This window comes from Mchenga conophoros, linkage group LG19 (assembly GCF_057382185.1).
Source record: "Mchenga conophoros isolate Kocher_MC1m ecotype Shallow Benthic linkage group LG19, M_conophoros_male_GT1.1, whole genome shotgun sequence".
Classification (NCBI taxonomy): Eukaryota; Metazoa; Chordata; class Actinopteri; order Cichliformes; family Cichlidae; genus Mchenga; species Mchenga conophoros.
Genome location: NC_140544.1, coordinates 8,952,330 through 8,966,684, shown reverse-complemented (window position 1 = coordinate 8,966,684; position 14,355 = coordinate 8,952,330). Strand labels below are relative to the sequence as shown.

Below are 14,355 nucleotides of genomic sequence, written 5' to 3'. Positions count from 1 at the left end.
TGTTAACCCTTAGTATGCATGCTGTATTATGGTGGTTTATGATCAGTTATCTATCCAACGTTACCTTTGAAGTGAAAGAGATGAATAACTGCTCCTCCACTTCCTCCAGGTTCGGCTGCATGCTCCTGTAGGTGGAGTTGTCCACCTCCTGCTCCACCTCGCTCTTGCCAAGCCTTCGCTGCCGAACCTCCTTCTTTCGCTTGCAGGGTTTTCTGGCTGGGAGCGGATGGACCTGCTGAGAAGGTTCATGTGTTTCTGTCACAGGTAAGCAGGGAACAGCCGCTGCCTCAGTGTTCGAAAACTCCACCCCCATCCCGAGGTCGACGTCATTGGACAAAAACTGCACGAGGTCAGCGAGTGAAGGCGTGGGAGAGAGTCCGTCGCCGTCTATTGACGAGAAGGTTGGCGACAGAGGCAGTTGAAGGGCGAGTGGGGATAGCTCTGCGGGGAAGGGCAGCGACTGTTCGCTCTCTGGGAAAGATGCCGGAGGATCAGGAGCAGGCATGGAGGTGTTTGGACTCTGTGGTTCAGGGTCCTCAGGTAAAGTCTGCGGTGGAGGCTGAAATGTTGTGAATGACGTGTCTACGAAGGACTCGGGTGGAGGTAACACTGTATGCCATTTAAACACAGACGGGTCTTCGGTGTCCTGCGAGTCTTCAGGAGGTCCTGCTGCATCACATGCTTCAGAGGCCGCAGAGTCGAGCTCTAAAGCGATCGAGGCCGGCAGGTGAGGTAAAGGTTCTGGAGAACTCGCAGGAGACATCGGCTCATAGCCGAAGGACGAACACTCTGGGTCAGGAAGCGAAGACCTCAGAGTGGGGGAGTCTAAAGGTGGTGTCGATGATTCAGGTGGTGTTTGTGGTGAGTTCGGGGAACATAACACTGTGTGGAGGGGCGGGGGGGCAGTAGGAGGCAGTGAAGAGGTAGTAAGAGATGCCCCGAGGGAGCAGAATGGCTGGTTTAAGCCGGGTAACACTTGGGTACTGTCAGGGCCTCTCGGCTCTGGGCCCGGGCTTTCGGAAACGCGAGCCGAGCGGTCGTCAGTTCTTGGACCCAGCAGATGTGCAGCAGCAGCTGGACCGGGCTGCTGAGGAGACACGGTTTGTCCAGAGACATTAAAAACCATGTCAGCTAGAGGATCTGTACATCCGGAGGTCGTGAGGTCGGGCTTCAGGCTGCCGAGATCCTTGGAGGGATATGCTGCACCAGCGGTACCTTCCCAAAGCGGATGTGCAAAAGAAGCAGCAGAACTGGCCAATACGGACAGGCGCTCAGGAGGAGCTGCCGGGGCCAGAGAGTCCGGTTTGTTCTTTGTCTTTTTAGAGTGCTGCCTCAGAAAGAGAGCGAGCGCCGGCAGAGGCAGCCGAGCCGGCCGCTTGTGCTGCTTCATGGCTGTCTCTGTTGTAGCGTCTGGGTTAGGTCGGTGCTCCAAGTCCTCAGAGGAGTTCTGGGATACTTCTGGAGCAGCACGACCAGGACCACCCCTCCCAACACCATCGTTACAGTTTAGTGAATTCAGCGACTGCCCGTCGTCCTTAATGGTCCCTCTTATTTCACATTTCCTTGGAGGTGCTTTAACACATGTACTGTCTTTAAGGGCTTCTCGTCCTTTAGCTTTTACACTCGAGTTCTTAGTGTTGGTTTGCTCTGCTCTGAGAGAGGCGCTGTGATTGATGCCGAGCTGCTCCAGGTTGCATCTCTGCAGTGAAACGTGAGCTTCACGAATCAGCTCCGAGAACAACTTCTGAGCTGGACGTGAGACGCTGCTGAGGCAAAGCAAACGAAAACACTGGATTAGTGACATCGGTGTTATTTATGAGGTCAATCAAAACCTGCAGCATTAAACTCGTTGAGAGGACTGTTTACAATCAAGCTTCATACATGGAGCTAAAATTAGCCCGTTTCCTCCTGTGCAAAGGGGTTTGGGATCTCTGATTCTCTGTGATGTTGTATTTGTCTAACTTAAAAAAAAAATAAATCAAGTAAAGGCTTCGGAGCACTGTTTCTTCTTTTTTTAAGCATTTAAAAATCCCTTAATAATCTTATTTTCATGGTTTTATTCACTTTTACTCATGCAGAACGGTTCTCCAGGGAATAGAAGAACCGCAAACTGACCCGCCACCTCAGCCTTTATGATTCTCCTGCAGTGTAACGATGTCACAAACATCTCCTCCAACTTCAGTTTTGAATGCACCAAACAACCACCATCATGGAGGCTGTGACACGTCTGATTTGCCGTTAACCGCTGTGTTAGCTGATTGGCTGATGGTGAAGAGGAGAACTCGACATCAAGAGGACAGAACCTGCCAGGTAGTCTCTGAGTTCCTTGGCTGGAACACGGACAAAGATGTGGTTAGCACCTGGTTGCAGACCTAGATCTACAACCAGGTCTGCAGGTCACACAGCAACTCAAGTTTGCAGATAAATGTTCAGTCATTTATCCAGGGGAAGAATTCCAGGGAGAGCTCGGTTCTAGATGTCCTAATAATCATTGCATTGAGTTTTTCCTTTCCAGTCACCTTTCTCACTCACTGTGTGTCAACAGGCCTCTCTGCATTGAATCATATCTGTTATTAATCTCTGTCTCTCTTCCACAGCATGTCTTTATCCTGTCTTCCTTCTCTCACCCCAACCAATCACAGCAGATGGCCCCGCCCCTCCCTGAGCCTGGTTCTGCCAGAGGTTTCTTCCTGTTCAAAGGGAGTTTTTCCTTCCCACTGTTGCCAAAGTGCTTGCTCATAGGGGGTCATGTGATTGTTGGGTTTTTGTCTGCATGTATTATTGTAGGATCTACTGTACAATATATAGCACCTTGAGGCGACTGCTGTTGTGATTTGGTGCTGTATAAATAAAATTGAATTGAATTAACAGATATTCAGTCATGTGTGACTGCTTCTATGATACCCACAGACTGCCAGGAGCAAAACAAACCAAAAACCATCCCATAATTCAGACGCTAAAGTACTGGGTGCGAACACCTGCTGGGCTTCATGAACCAGAGCTGAACATTTACAGCAAGTAACTGGGACCATCACAGACTGCTTTGTGCTGTCGTTATGGAACAGATAAAAAAATAAGTGTGTTCAAGGTAAGACACTAAAGATCAGGAAACGGTGTGTAACGCTTTCCTGAATATTCTGATGGACAATCAGAACAAGACGCCCTTGGTTCGGTGGGGAACCAAAGACCCTCAAAATTCAAACGTTGCCCCAAAACTGCTCCCATTGAAGAACTTTTACTTTCTAGTTTCTCTGGAACTCTGGCCCTTTTAGTTCTAAACAAGTACAGCATCTCTCCACCAATTTAAAATCTCTGCAAACAGTTTTTGAGTTTTCAGCAGGAAGGTGGAGATCCATCAAACATTTATTCATGTCACCATCGATTTGTAGTTTGTGCATGAAACTAAAGCTTGATGTGTAGCTCACACAGGTGGCTGAGGTGGACAGCAGCAGTTGGGCTGGTGGTGGGTTTCTCAGAGGTAATCCACTCTCTCCACTACCTAACAGACCCACCCCAGCTGCTGTGGCACACAGAGATATTTTTCTGGAGGTGCTCGTCAGTGGAAGAACGATTACGACACACCGACGGTTAACATGAGCCTAAACACAGGAAGTCCGCTGGCTGACTGGAAACACGTCTTTCTTACACACCTGATACTCAGTACAGAGAAACTAAAGAATCAAAGTCTTACCCCAAAATCTGCCCGGGGGGCATGGCAGCAGGCGGATCTCTGTTTGTAGTGGAACTGTCTTTGAGGTCTCCGGGCACTGAAGGTTTGGACTCCACTGATTTGGAGGCTCGAGGTTTGTGGCTTGCCAGCAAAGACCTCAGGCTCTCCTTCACAGGAAACTGCTCAGCAAATCCTCCTTGTTTATGGAACGGATCCCCAGAGTTCGCTTTCAGTTTTCCTCCCCATGAACCAGACCCGTCCTCCTTCAGTCCCTTAGTGAACGGGTTGTAGTTGACCTTCAGCTGAACAAACCGAGCGTTCTGATAGGCTGTGACCGCCATGAATTCAGTCTGGGGGAATGAGAAGGTAATGACACCGGGATCACTCAGTTTTATGTCTTTAGCAGCTTTGTCTGTCTGGACCACGTGCAGTCGCGGTAGGTAGCGGTGCATCGGATGCAGAATAGTGTTCCCGTCTCGGTCTGAGATGTTGTTTGTGAGCTTCATCCTGTAAAAGGACACCGGACTCTGCATCCAGTGTTGGCCCGTCGCCGGGGACTCTAGATGAGCAAAAGGCTGACTCTTTGCATGCCGTGTTCCTTTACCATCAGCTTGCCAGTTCTTGCCGGTCCATCTATAGTGACTGTTGTCTAATGGCTGGACGTCCATCATCAGAGTGTACCTCCTGGATGGCTGCAGGCCGGAGATGCGGAAGCGGCAGTAGGGGAACATCCTGCTGCCTTGTTCGGTCAGAATCATCTCTGTTCCACATCTGAAGAACACGTTCCACATGCTGTGGTTCTCCAGGGTCACTGTGATGCCCCCGCAGGTGTTCTCCGGTGGCAGAGTGTCCGACTGAGGCTTTTCGCTGGCGGGATGTTTCTGCTCAGTGCCCCTCCTGACAGCCTGCTCCACCCCGCCTTCGCTCGCCTTCCCGGGTTTCGGGGTGACGCACCATGACAAAGGGGGGCTGCTGGCAGCGGTTGCTGTTGCAGGGGTGGTCGCCCTTTCCTGATGGAACACCATGTTTTTCTGCTTCTTCTTAGAAGCCATGAACAGGTCCAACGAGGATCCTGGAGTTTATTCATCTGCACGACAGGTCAGGACAGCATCCTGAAAACAAGAAGCACAGAGTCAATAACAGCTGCACAAGATGCTCGAACAGAGTCCGGTGACGTGTTAAAACATCATCCGATGGTTTCGTTAATGCCCGAATTCTCCACACAGAACCACAGGATGCACCTGGATCACAAAGCTGAGCTGTCAGGACCGTGAGCCCTGGAGAGGATATCAAAGACCCCCTCACACAGACTTTAGCTCCTGAGGACCCGGCCTTCGCGGTCTACGTGGGCCGGGTCCTCAGAAGGTCGGGTAGGCCGGAAGTAAAGGGCTGTGAAATTGGACGGTCTAGGCTTCAGATTTACGTCACCGCTGTCTTGGTGGAGTTTAATAAACTCGGCCGTCTGCTCCTTGCTGTCTAAAATATAACAGGACGCTGGAGTAAACTCGACCATCTCACACTTCTGTTTAATCCGTTTTCTGTTTGACGTTTATTCAACTGTGTGAAAACCAGAACTTAATCTCAGCCAAACCGATTTACTCAGGAACACATAAAACACTGAAAAAAGCCCAACAATAACATTTTTAAGTTATCTGAGTGATATATACAGTGTTGGGTAACTTACTTTTGAAAGAACTATGTTACTTCGTTACTTTCAAAGTAACTATGTTACTTCGTTACTTTGGTTTTACTCAGAATTCTACGGTGGCCCTGAGAGGCCAAACGGACTGCAACTTCAGAAAACACTTGCAAAAGAAAAACGCTGCAAAAAGAAAAACGCTGCAAAAGCACACACAACACAACGGAAATGTTTCTGAGGAGACAATAACCGGACGGACCAGTTGCACAAACCAAAACATGTATGTATGGCTGTATCCCAATTCAGGGTCTGCAGCCTTAACAGTCCTCAAGGGCCGCGTACTTAAAGACCGCTGAGGCCGGAAGTGCGAGGCTTGTGAAATGGGACGGTCTAGCCTCCGTTGCGCTGCCCAGGTCGCCTAGCAACCATGATACTAACAGCTGGAAACGTTTCATACAGCTTTGTTTGACAGAAATGAAGGAGAACAAAATGTTTTATTGTTCGTTCATGTTTTATGACATCACTTTGATTAGTTGAGTATCTGAGGCTGAGACCACAGGACTGTAAAACATGATAGTTGGGCTTCATTCCTGTGCTGAACAGTCATTTCAAGATTAGTTAGTAAATAACAATTAGCTGATGTTGTTCATGAGACTAAAATCATCTCACTGTGGTAATGTATATACAATATGGCCAATATTATAGTTATTGTCAGATTATTATGATAATAATAATAATAATAATAATAATAATAATAATAATAATAATAATAATAATAATAATAATGGATTGGATTTATATAGCGCTTTTCAAGGCACCCAAAGCGCTTTACAATGCCACTATTCATTCACTCTCACATTCACACGCTGGTGGAGGCAAGCTACGGTTGTAGCCACAGCTGCCCTGGGGCAGACTGACAGAAGCGAGGCTGCCATATCGCGCCATCGGCCCCTCTGGCCAACACCAGTAGGCAAGTAGGGTAAAATGTCTTGCCCAAGGACACAACGACCAGGACAGAGAGCCCGGGGATCGAACCGGCGACCTTCCGGTTACAGATACGCTTCCCAACCCCCTGAGCCCGGTCGATACATTACAGCAGTGAACATGAACTCTGTGCCAAATACTGAGCTTCAGTAAAGATTCAAGTTGCAGCTATTTATATTTCCTATCACCTTAAATCTTCACTCAAAGACACTCAAGTATCTTTGACAGTGTCTCTATAGATGTATTATACAGTGGGGCAAAAAAGTATTTAGTCAGCCACCGATTGTGCAAGTTCCCCCACTTAAAATGATGACAGAGGTCAGTAATTTGCACCAGAGGTACACTTCAACTGTGAGAGACAGAATGTGAAAAAAAAAAAAAATCCATGAATTCACATGGTAGGATTTGTAAAGAATTCATTCGTAAATCAGGGTGGAAAATAAGTATTTGGTCACCTCAAACAAGGAAAATCTCTGGCTCTCACAGACCTGTAACGTCTTCTGTAAGAAGCTTTTCTGTCCCCCACTCGTTACCTGTATGAATGGCACCTGTTTGAACTCATCATCTGTATAAAAGACACCTGTCCACAGCCTCAAACAGTCAGACTCCAAACTCCGCCATGGCCAAGACCAAAGAGCTTTCGAAGGATACCAGGAAAAGTATTGTAGACCTGCACCAGACTGGGAAGAGTGAATCTACAATAGGCAAGCAGCTTGGTGTGAAAAAATCAACTGTGGGAGCAATCATCAGAAAATGGAAGACATACAAGACCACTGATAATCTCCCTCGATCTGGGGCTCCACGCAAGATCTCATCCCGTGGGGTCAAAATGATCATGAGAACGGTGAGCAAAGATCCCAGAACCACACGGGGGGACCTGGTGAATGACCTGCAGAGAGCTGGGACCAAAGTAACAAAGGTCACCATCAGTAACACACTACAACGGCAGGGAATCAAATCCCGCAGTGCCAGACGTGTTCCGCTGCTGAAGCCAGTGCATGTCCAGGCCCGTCTGAAGTTTGCCAGAGAGCACATGGATGATACAGCAGAGGATTGGGAGAATGTCATGTGGTCAGATGAAACCAAAGTAGAACTTTTTGGTATAAACTCAACTCGTCGTGTTTGGAGGAAGAAGAATACCGAGTTGCATCCCAAGAACACCATACCTACTGTGAAGCATGGGGGTGGAAACATCATGCTATGGGGCTGTTTTTCTGCCAAGGGGACAGGACGACTGATCCGTGTTAAGGACAGAATGAATGGGGCCATGTATCGTGAGATTTCGAGCCAAAACCTCCTTCCATCAGTGAGAACTTTGAAGATGAAACGAGGCTGGGTCTTCCAACATGACAATGATCCAAAACACACCGCCCGGGCAACAAAGGAGTGGCTCCGTAAGAAGCATTTGAAAGTCCTGGAGTGGCCTAGCCAGTCTCCAGACCTCAACCCCATAGAAAATCTGTGGCGGGAGTTGAAAGTCCGTGTTGCTCGGCGACAGCCCCAAAACATCACTGCTCTCGAGAAGATCTGCATGGAGGAATGGGCCAAAATACCAGCTACTGTGTGTGCAAACCTGGTAAAGACCTATAGTAAACGTTTGACCTCTGTTATTGCCAACAAAGGTTATGTTACAAAGTATTGAGTTGTATTTTTGTTATTGACCAAATACTTATTTTCCACCCTGATTTACGAATAAATTCTTTACAAATCCTACCATGTGAAGTCATGGATTTTTTTTTTCACATTCTGTCTCTCACAGTTGAAGTGTACCTCTGGTGCAAATTACTGACCTCTGTCATCATTTTAGGTGGGGGAACTTGCACAATCGGTGGCTGTCTAAATACTTTTTTGCCCCACTGTATATAAGAGACAAATGTCGTTCCTTCAGTATGCTGGCATTACTAAATTTGGCTCAATGCTTACATACATGTGTAAAAAGGAAATGTACGAGCTGTGATAACTGTGTCTGATAGAATGAAGAGTAGACTGATGTATGAAATATTCCTTTATTGGGTGAGAAAATCAGACCATGTCATAACTGCTTTAAGTCACACAGAATAGATATCAGAGCCTTAAACAGGCTGACTTCTGCTAAATGGGTCAAACTGGGCAGAAAGTCTACAAACACATAACATCCTTACAGAATATGATGTAACACTATAGATCAACTTAGCTCAGAATATATAAAGCATATAAACAATTACAGCAATATGATGCAACACACACAGCAGTGCTACTAATCCAAAATACTCAAAGCTTCATAGAACTGAAACAAACATTTATTTTTAGCTCCATTCTGCTGCTGATACATACTTTAGGTTTCTGAATATAAAACTTGTTGCTGCCTTTCATAGTGTGTAACTTGAAGGCCCTGAGTACTTTCTCCCACACTGAAAACACTGGAATGATAAAATTATTTGAACATTACCTAATAAGACTGATTCAGGACAGACAATTAGTTATTCTAAACTTTCCTAGCAGTCCTTCACAAACAGGGAACAGTCTGTCTATGCTCTCCATCTGTCAGCTGCTGCTGGCTCTTCCTCCTCCTCTTCCTCACACACTGCTGAGTTTGTCCTGGTGTATCATCAGGGGTGCAAAGCCTCACAGCTGATGAGCAGCAGTGGGTCCCTCAGTCTGTCCTCACTCTGGACACTTGCAGTTGTCACACATGGAAATCAAATGTGTGATAAGCTGCAGGATTCAAACACAAGTGTAACTTATAAACACATGTTCATACTTTTATTCCACAATCAGAGAGAAAGAAACAGAGAGAGTGCAGGACAGACAGACAGGTGACAGTCTCAGGTGTATACACTGCTACAAAACAGCACCAGAGAAGGAGGATTTGTGTGTGTTATTACGAAACAAGAAGAGTTCCCAGATGGTACAGTGGACACATGTGTGACTCCTGTGATTAAAGCATCTTTCTTTCAGCTTAACGAGTGAACCGTCAGCTCGTTCAAACACATGTTAAAGTCCGTTTGGCTCGACACCACCGAACAGAGGCAGAAATATAACATAGCTAACATTAACAGTGCAGTGAATCCTGCTTGTGCCGCGATATTCAGGACTGCAAACCGAGCAGCATCACTGACTTTTAGCTTGTTGTGTTTGTGGATATATGACTGACTTTAATTATCCACAAAATCATCACATTCTCTGTAAGAGATAGATATATATAGATATATATATAGAGAGCGAGAGAGAGAGAGCTAGAGAGAGAGCGAGGTACAGGATTTCAAACAAAGTAAACGCTGAAAGTACAAACATCACTAATGTCACATAACTTTGCCGACATGTGGCCAACAGTAATGTTTTAATGTTCTTCATTATTAAACATTTGCACATAAATAAGTGACATGATATTTACTACTTACTTTTGAAAGTTTACTCTTCGGCTGCTCCGCTTCCACTTCTTTGAAGTGTCTCCCAGTCCCAGTGCACTTGTTAGCATTTTTTGGTTCGTGCAACTGGTCCGTCCGGTTATTGTCTCCCCAGAAACATTTCCGTTGTGTTGTGTGTGCTTTTTGCAGCGTTTTTCTTTTTGCAGCATTTTCTTTTTGCAGCATTTTTCTTTTTGCAAGTGTTTTCTGAAGTTGCGGTCCGTTTGGCCTCTCAGGGCCACCGTAGAATTCTCTTATTAATGTGTTGCTTCCAGCAAGGATGCCAGTGTTCTAGCTTGCTTACATGTTAGCACTATCCTGCCACACTGCACTGTGCCACCTAATGGCAGTGTGAGTGCAAGTTAATGATGAAATTAATGAAACTAAATTAGAAATTAACGATGTTTGTTTTATGTGTCACTTTTTTTTCCTGTCTGTTTTAATCTATTTCTATTGTTTCAACCCTCTACAAATGCAAACACGTCATTTTGGGGTTGATGCAGCAGTGTTATAAATCTAATCTAATCTATCACTAGGAAGAAGCAGTGGATCCTAAAACAAACAACTGGACCGTCGTCGACTGACGCCATGAGTCTAGCTAGATTCTAGACTGCAGATGAGCTGCATATGTGTTTAGTAGTAATTTGTTTTTGTAGAGGGTTAGCAAAACAACCATGTTTGAGGGTGTCGCCCTGGCGCTAACCAAAACGCTATTTAGTCGAGTGTGACATCATTCCCAGGTCGGTGTTCCGATTTCCGAGGTCAGTCGAACGCAACACAAGTAGTAACGAGTAACGACCCCATCTAAATCCCAGTAACAATAAATGCTTTACTGATTTTGGCATAATAACTAGTTACCGTGCTCATTACCACAATAATAACGTAGTTACTGTAACGCATTAGTCCCTACACTGTTTATATATCATGTTTAACCTGAGTAGCGAAAGACCGCGGGGGTCTGAAAACGATGTGCGGGGAGTACACTGTTTTCGAGGCTCGGACCTCTCGGCTAGCTATCGAGCTGGTGGGTAATAGACGTCTGCTTATTCCTGCGTCTTCTGGGATCTTACAAAGCTTCAAACGAGGTGTCGACGATTTTGATCGTCGATGTAATCTTGACAAGTTGACTAATCGTGGCAGCCCTAATTCAGACCGTTAAGTTCAATGCTGGTTACTGACCAGTTACTTAACAGAGCAGGCACCAATGAAAATATCAGACAAGCACCATCATCTGTGTGCATGTGTATTGCCAGTTTGCTGATAGGGGAATCGTTTCTCTGTTATTTTTATTCTTTCCTCTGCTGCACAGATTAAACAGGCCTTTATTTCTTGTTGTAAATCAGCAAACACTGACCTCAGTAACACGATCACCACTGAATCTTTAGACGCAAACATGGTTTTCTTATCCATCGTATGCTTCATATACACCAGAGTCTGTTAAAGCTTTTGGGTGGAGGCAGGCCCTTGCAGCGGAGACCTCTGTAAGCTTAGCTAGCGATCACACGGGGAGAGAGCGGCAGCGACCAGACATCACGGGAAAGACGTTTTTTAAGTTCAATAACTAGATGATTTTTAACTGATGAACAACAGAAACGAAACAAAATCACAGATTCTGCTATAAAAACACAACAAGACATGGTGGACATTATGGTGAATCAATAGCTGTGCATAAATATGTTTCTATATACATTCATTTTAAAAGTGCGTGTTTCAGTTTGGGTTCCACGCTGAATCAGGAACGTGACACAAAATCATGTCCCGTCATCACAAAGGACACGACAAGAAGCCAGAGCGGGCTGAGCTTCAACCTCACAAAAAATACTCTGGACTGGGGCTGGGCTATCTCATACCGTTCACGGTAATACGGTGTAATTTTGGGCAACGATAGGAAAACGAAATATCGCGATAGAATATGTGTAAAACGCGCATGCGCAGTGCCTTTGTTTACATACGCACATGGCGGCAATGCAGAATGAGAAGAGCGAAAGCGGATCATTGAATGAAACAGATGAACCAGAACTGGTTTGTAAAAATGCTGCAGCTTCACTGGTGTGGAACTGGTTTAGTTTTCGTCCGTCAGATACACAACAAAGCACTATTTTCGGTAGAGCATGCTAGCGGGCCGTCGTTATTACCGTGTTGTTTGGAAAATACGGCACACTTAAAATCAATCCTTTGATTTTTCTGAAAGTTGACAGTGCCCCTTATAATCCCGTGTGCCTTATGTATGAACTCTGGTTGTGTTTACTGACCTTGAAACAATTTTATGTACACGGCGCTCGAAAATCTGTCAAAGGTTTCAGTACGACTTTGCTGAGCTACGAAGCCGCACCGCTGTACCGCGGAGTGATACGTACTGTGCTTCAACATAATATTACCGTATTGTGTGTGTATAACCTCTTTTTAAGTTTTGTGGATATTATACATGGTTATGCTGAGGATATGTCGGTCAGTTTCCACTGGAAATGCCTTTTGGTTAAACTGTCAGCAACGAATTTGCATTTGCACTGTTACATTTTTATATAACTTTATTGCATATAAAAAACAGCTGCTTGTTTAAGTGAAAATACATTGATGGGGGTTTTGCACTAATAAAATTGTGGAGTTGTAAAGCATTTTGTCTCGTGTCAATTATATCGTCAGTTATATCGTTATCGCAAATTTTCAAATGTATATCGTGATAACTATTTTTGGTCATATCACCCTGCTCTACTCTGGACGAACATTTACTGAAACATTTTGTGTTATCATTGCTGAAACTGACATCCTGATTGCAATCACGTTAGCCTGAAAGTGCTAGCTGATAATGCCTACCGCCACGTCACATCCAAATACAGTCAGGTATGGTCACAGGGTGTGTGATGTCATGTTGCAGGATGTTTACCTGACACAGGTGTAACCTGCTGACGACCTACTAAATTGAATTTCATTGTGCTAACCACATAAGATGTATAACACTCATAATGAGTGAATAACGAATTCTGGTGAGCTAGCCAGTGCTAGCACTCGCAGTCATGTGTGGTCAAAAATGTCAAACTGCAGGCTTCGTAACAGGTAACTGTGCTATCTTAAGTCTCATATACTTTAGCACTGTAGTGTTCACGCTAACTGGGCAGGTTAGCTGCTATCTGCTAACATGTTAGCATTGCAGCTATTATGCCACCTGAAGAAAACAGAAGTCTTGACAGGATTGCATACTAAGGTGTGCTTTCTGCAGGTGTTACAATGAAGTCCAAGTAGTCAGTTTTTAACAAGTAACGCAGACTCTTACAGGAAGCTCTAAAACACAGCCACATCAAGCCCTGGGTAGCAGCAGGAGGTCTGAGGGACACTGAGGAGGTCTCTGGGCGCTGGAGCTGCTGACTTTAGTTTAACTCACCCGTGAATGTGGCAGAGCTGAGGTCAGAGCATCTCAGAAACATTCAGGGCGCAGACACTGTGCAGCCTGCTAGCTCTGTGCTACTTTCCCGCCCTAACCCCACACTAAAAACTACAAACTGAGGCCCTCGGCCTTGTTCCGCCCCTAACCATGACCCATCTGCCCTCACCTGGCCTCCTGGATATAAACACATCCGCAGGAGCCGCGTGCTAACCTGCCCTTTAAACTGCACGTGCTCACAGACACCCGAGGTTCCGGTGAAGCAGCGCGCGGACGCGGAGGTTCGGTCTCGGTTCCGCTGGGCTCGTTGTGCTCCGTGCCGCCCTCAGAGAGCAGCTAGCCGCAGGCCTCACCGAGCTCACCGTGGCTGCCGTCACCCCGAAGCTCGGCCACGCGCTCCGGTACCGACGCAATCGTTACCTTGTGTTCGCCCCCGCGCGCCCGGCGCTTCCGAGGGGCTCCGTGGATCCGTTGTTCGGGTTCGGTGGTCGGCCTGGCCGCGGAGAGTCTTTAATGGTGGGAGGCAAACAACAGCGCACGCGGCGTCCTCCGCAGTCACGTCACCTCCGCCAGTACTGCGCAGCCTCCGCCGCCATCTTGGGGCCGCAACCTGGCTGTGACGGCAGGAATCCCCGTGAGCAGCGGCCGTCGGAGACCCGTGAGCGACCGCGGGACTCGAACGTGCCTTCCGAGAACACAAAGATGACTCCGGTGAGACCCCGCGGCGCGGCTTGATCCCAGGCGGCCAGCCCGCCGCCTCCCGGGGCTCCGTGCCGTCGGTTCGACCCGGACTCGGGCCGCGGGCTTGGGGCGAGCTGACTCTGTTTAGTCACACTCCGAAGCGGAACCGAGCCACAGCACGGGAACCACAGCTGCCGCCACACTACTCACGTGACCACAGCTGGATCATTCAGCCCGCACTGATACTGCGCGTTCCTGTGTCTGTGTGCGCGCTTTATTTTGTGCGTACGGGGTTCACCAGGTGCCCCGTTAGCTCACGGCTAACACTAAGTTAGCCAGGTGTGGCTGCCGCCCACCCGGCACGTTATAAATGCACTCATTTATAACACTCACAGGTAAGTCACGTGACACAGCTCGTGAATAAGTAATCTATTACAATAAAACATGTAGTGCAGGTAACAGTGTGTCCAGTGTTTAATAGGAGTCCTCTGATTACTTTGTCTCTCTGTTTTAAGCACAAGTGTGTGCCTCTGACCTCAGTGTCACCTGCATACCTGCCCCCGGGCTTCTGCAGTTTAACATAACGTTGTTATGAAGAATGAAAGTACAGGCGTGG

General features: G+C 46.7%; 2 protein-coding genes across 4 annotated transcripts in view; one reads left to right on the top strand and one right to left on the bottom strand.

Annotated features, from left to right (window-relative positions):
* mgaa (MAX dimerization protein MGA a) overlaps window positions 1-13,844 on the bottom strand; it is a 30,142-nt gene extending 16,298 nt beyond the window's left edge. For 2 of the 3 annotated variants that reach the window (XM_085258038.1, XM_085258040.1), the window contains exons 1-3: window positions 13,479-13,844; window positions 3,692-4,782; window positions 65-1,766 (exon numbers count right to left, since the gene is read on the bottom strand). In XM_085258038.1, coding sequence (XP_085114164.1) covers window positions 65-1,766; window positions 3,692-4,722 — 2,733 coding nt within the window. In that variant the 5' untranslated portion in view covers window positions 4,723-4,782; window positions 13,479-13,844. The remainder of the gene's footprint in view (window positions 1-64; window positions 1,767-3,691; window positions 4,783-13,478) is intronic. The other variant, XM_085258039.1, reaches the window with a different exon arrangement.
* LOC146551686 (histamine H2 receptor) overlaps window positions 1-14,355 on the top strand; it is a 77,462-nt gene that overhangs the window by 29,563 nt on the left and 33,544 nt on the right. The gene's annotated exons all lie outside the window — the stretch shown is intronic.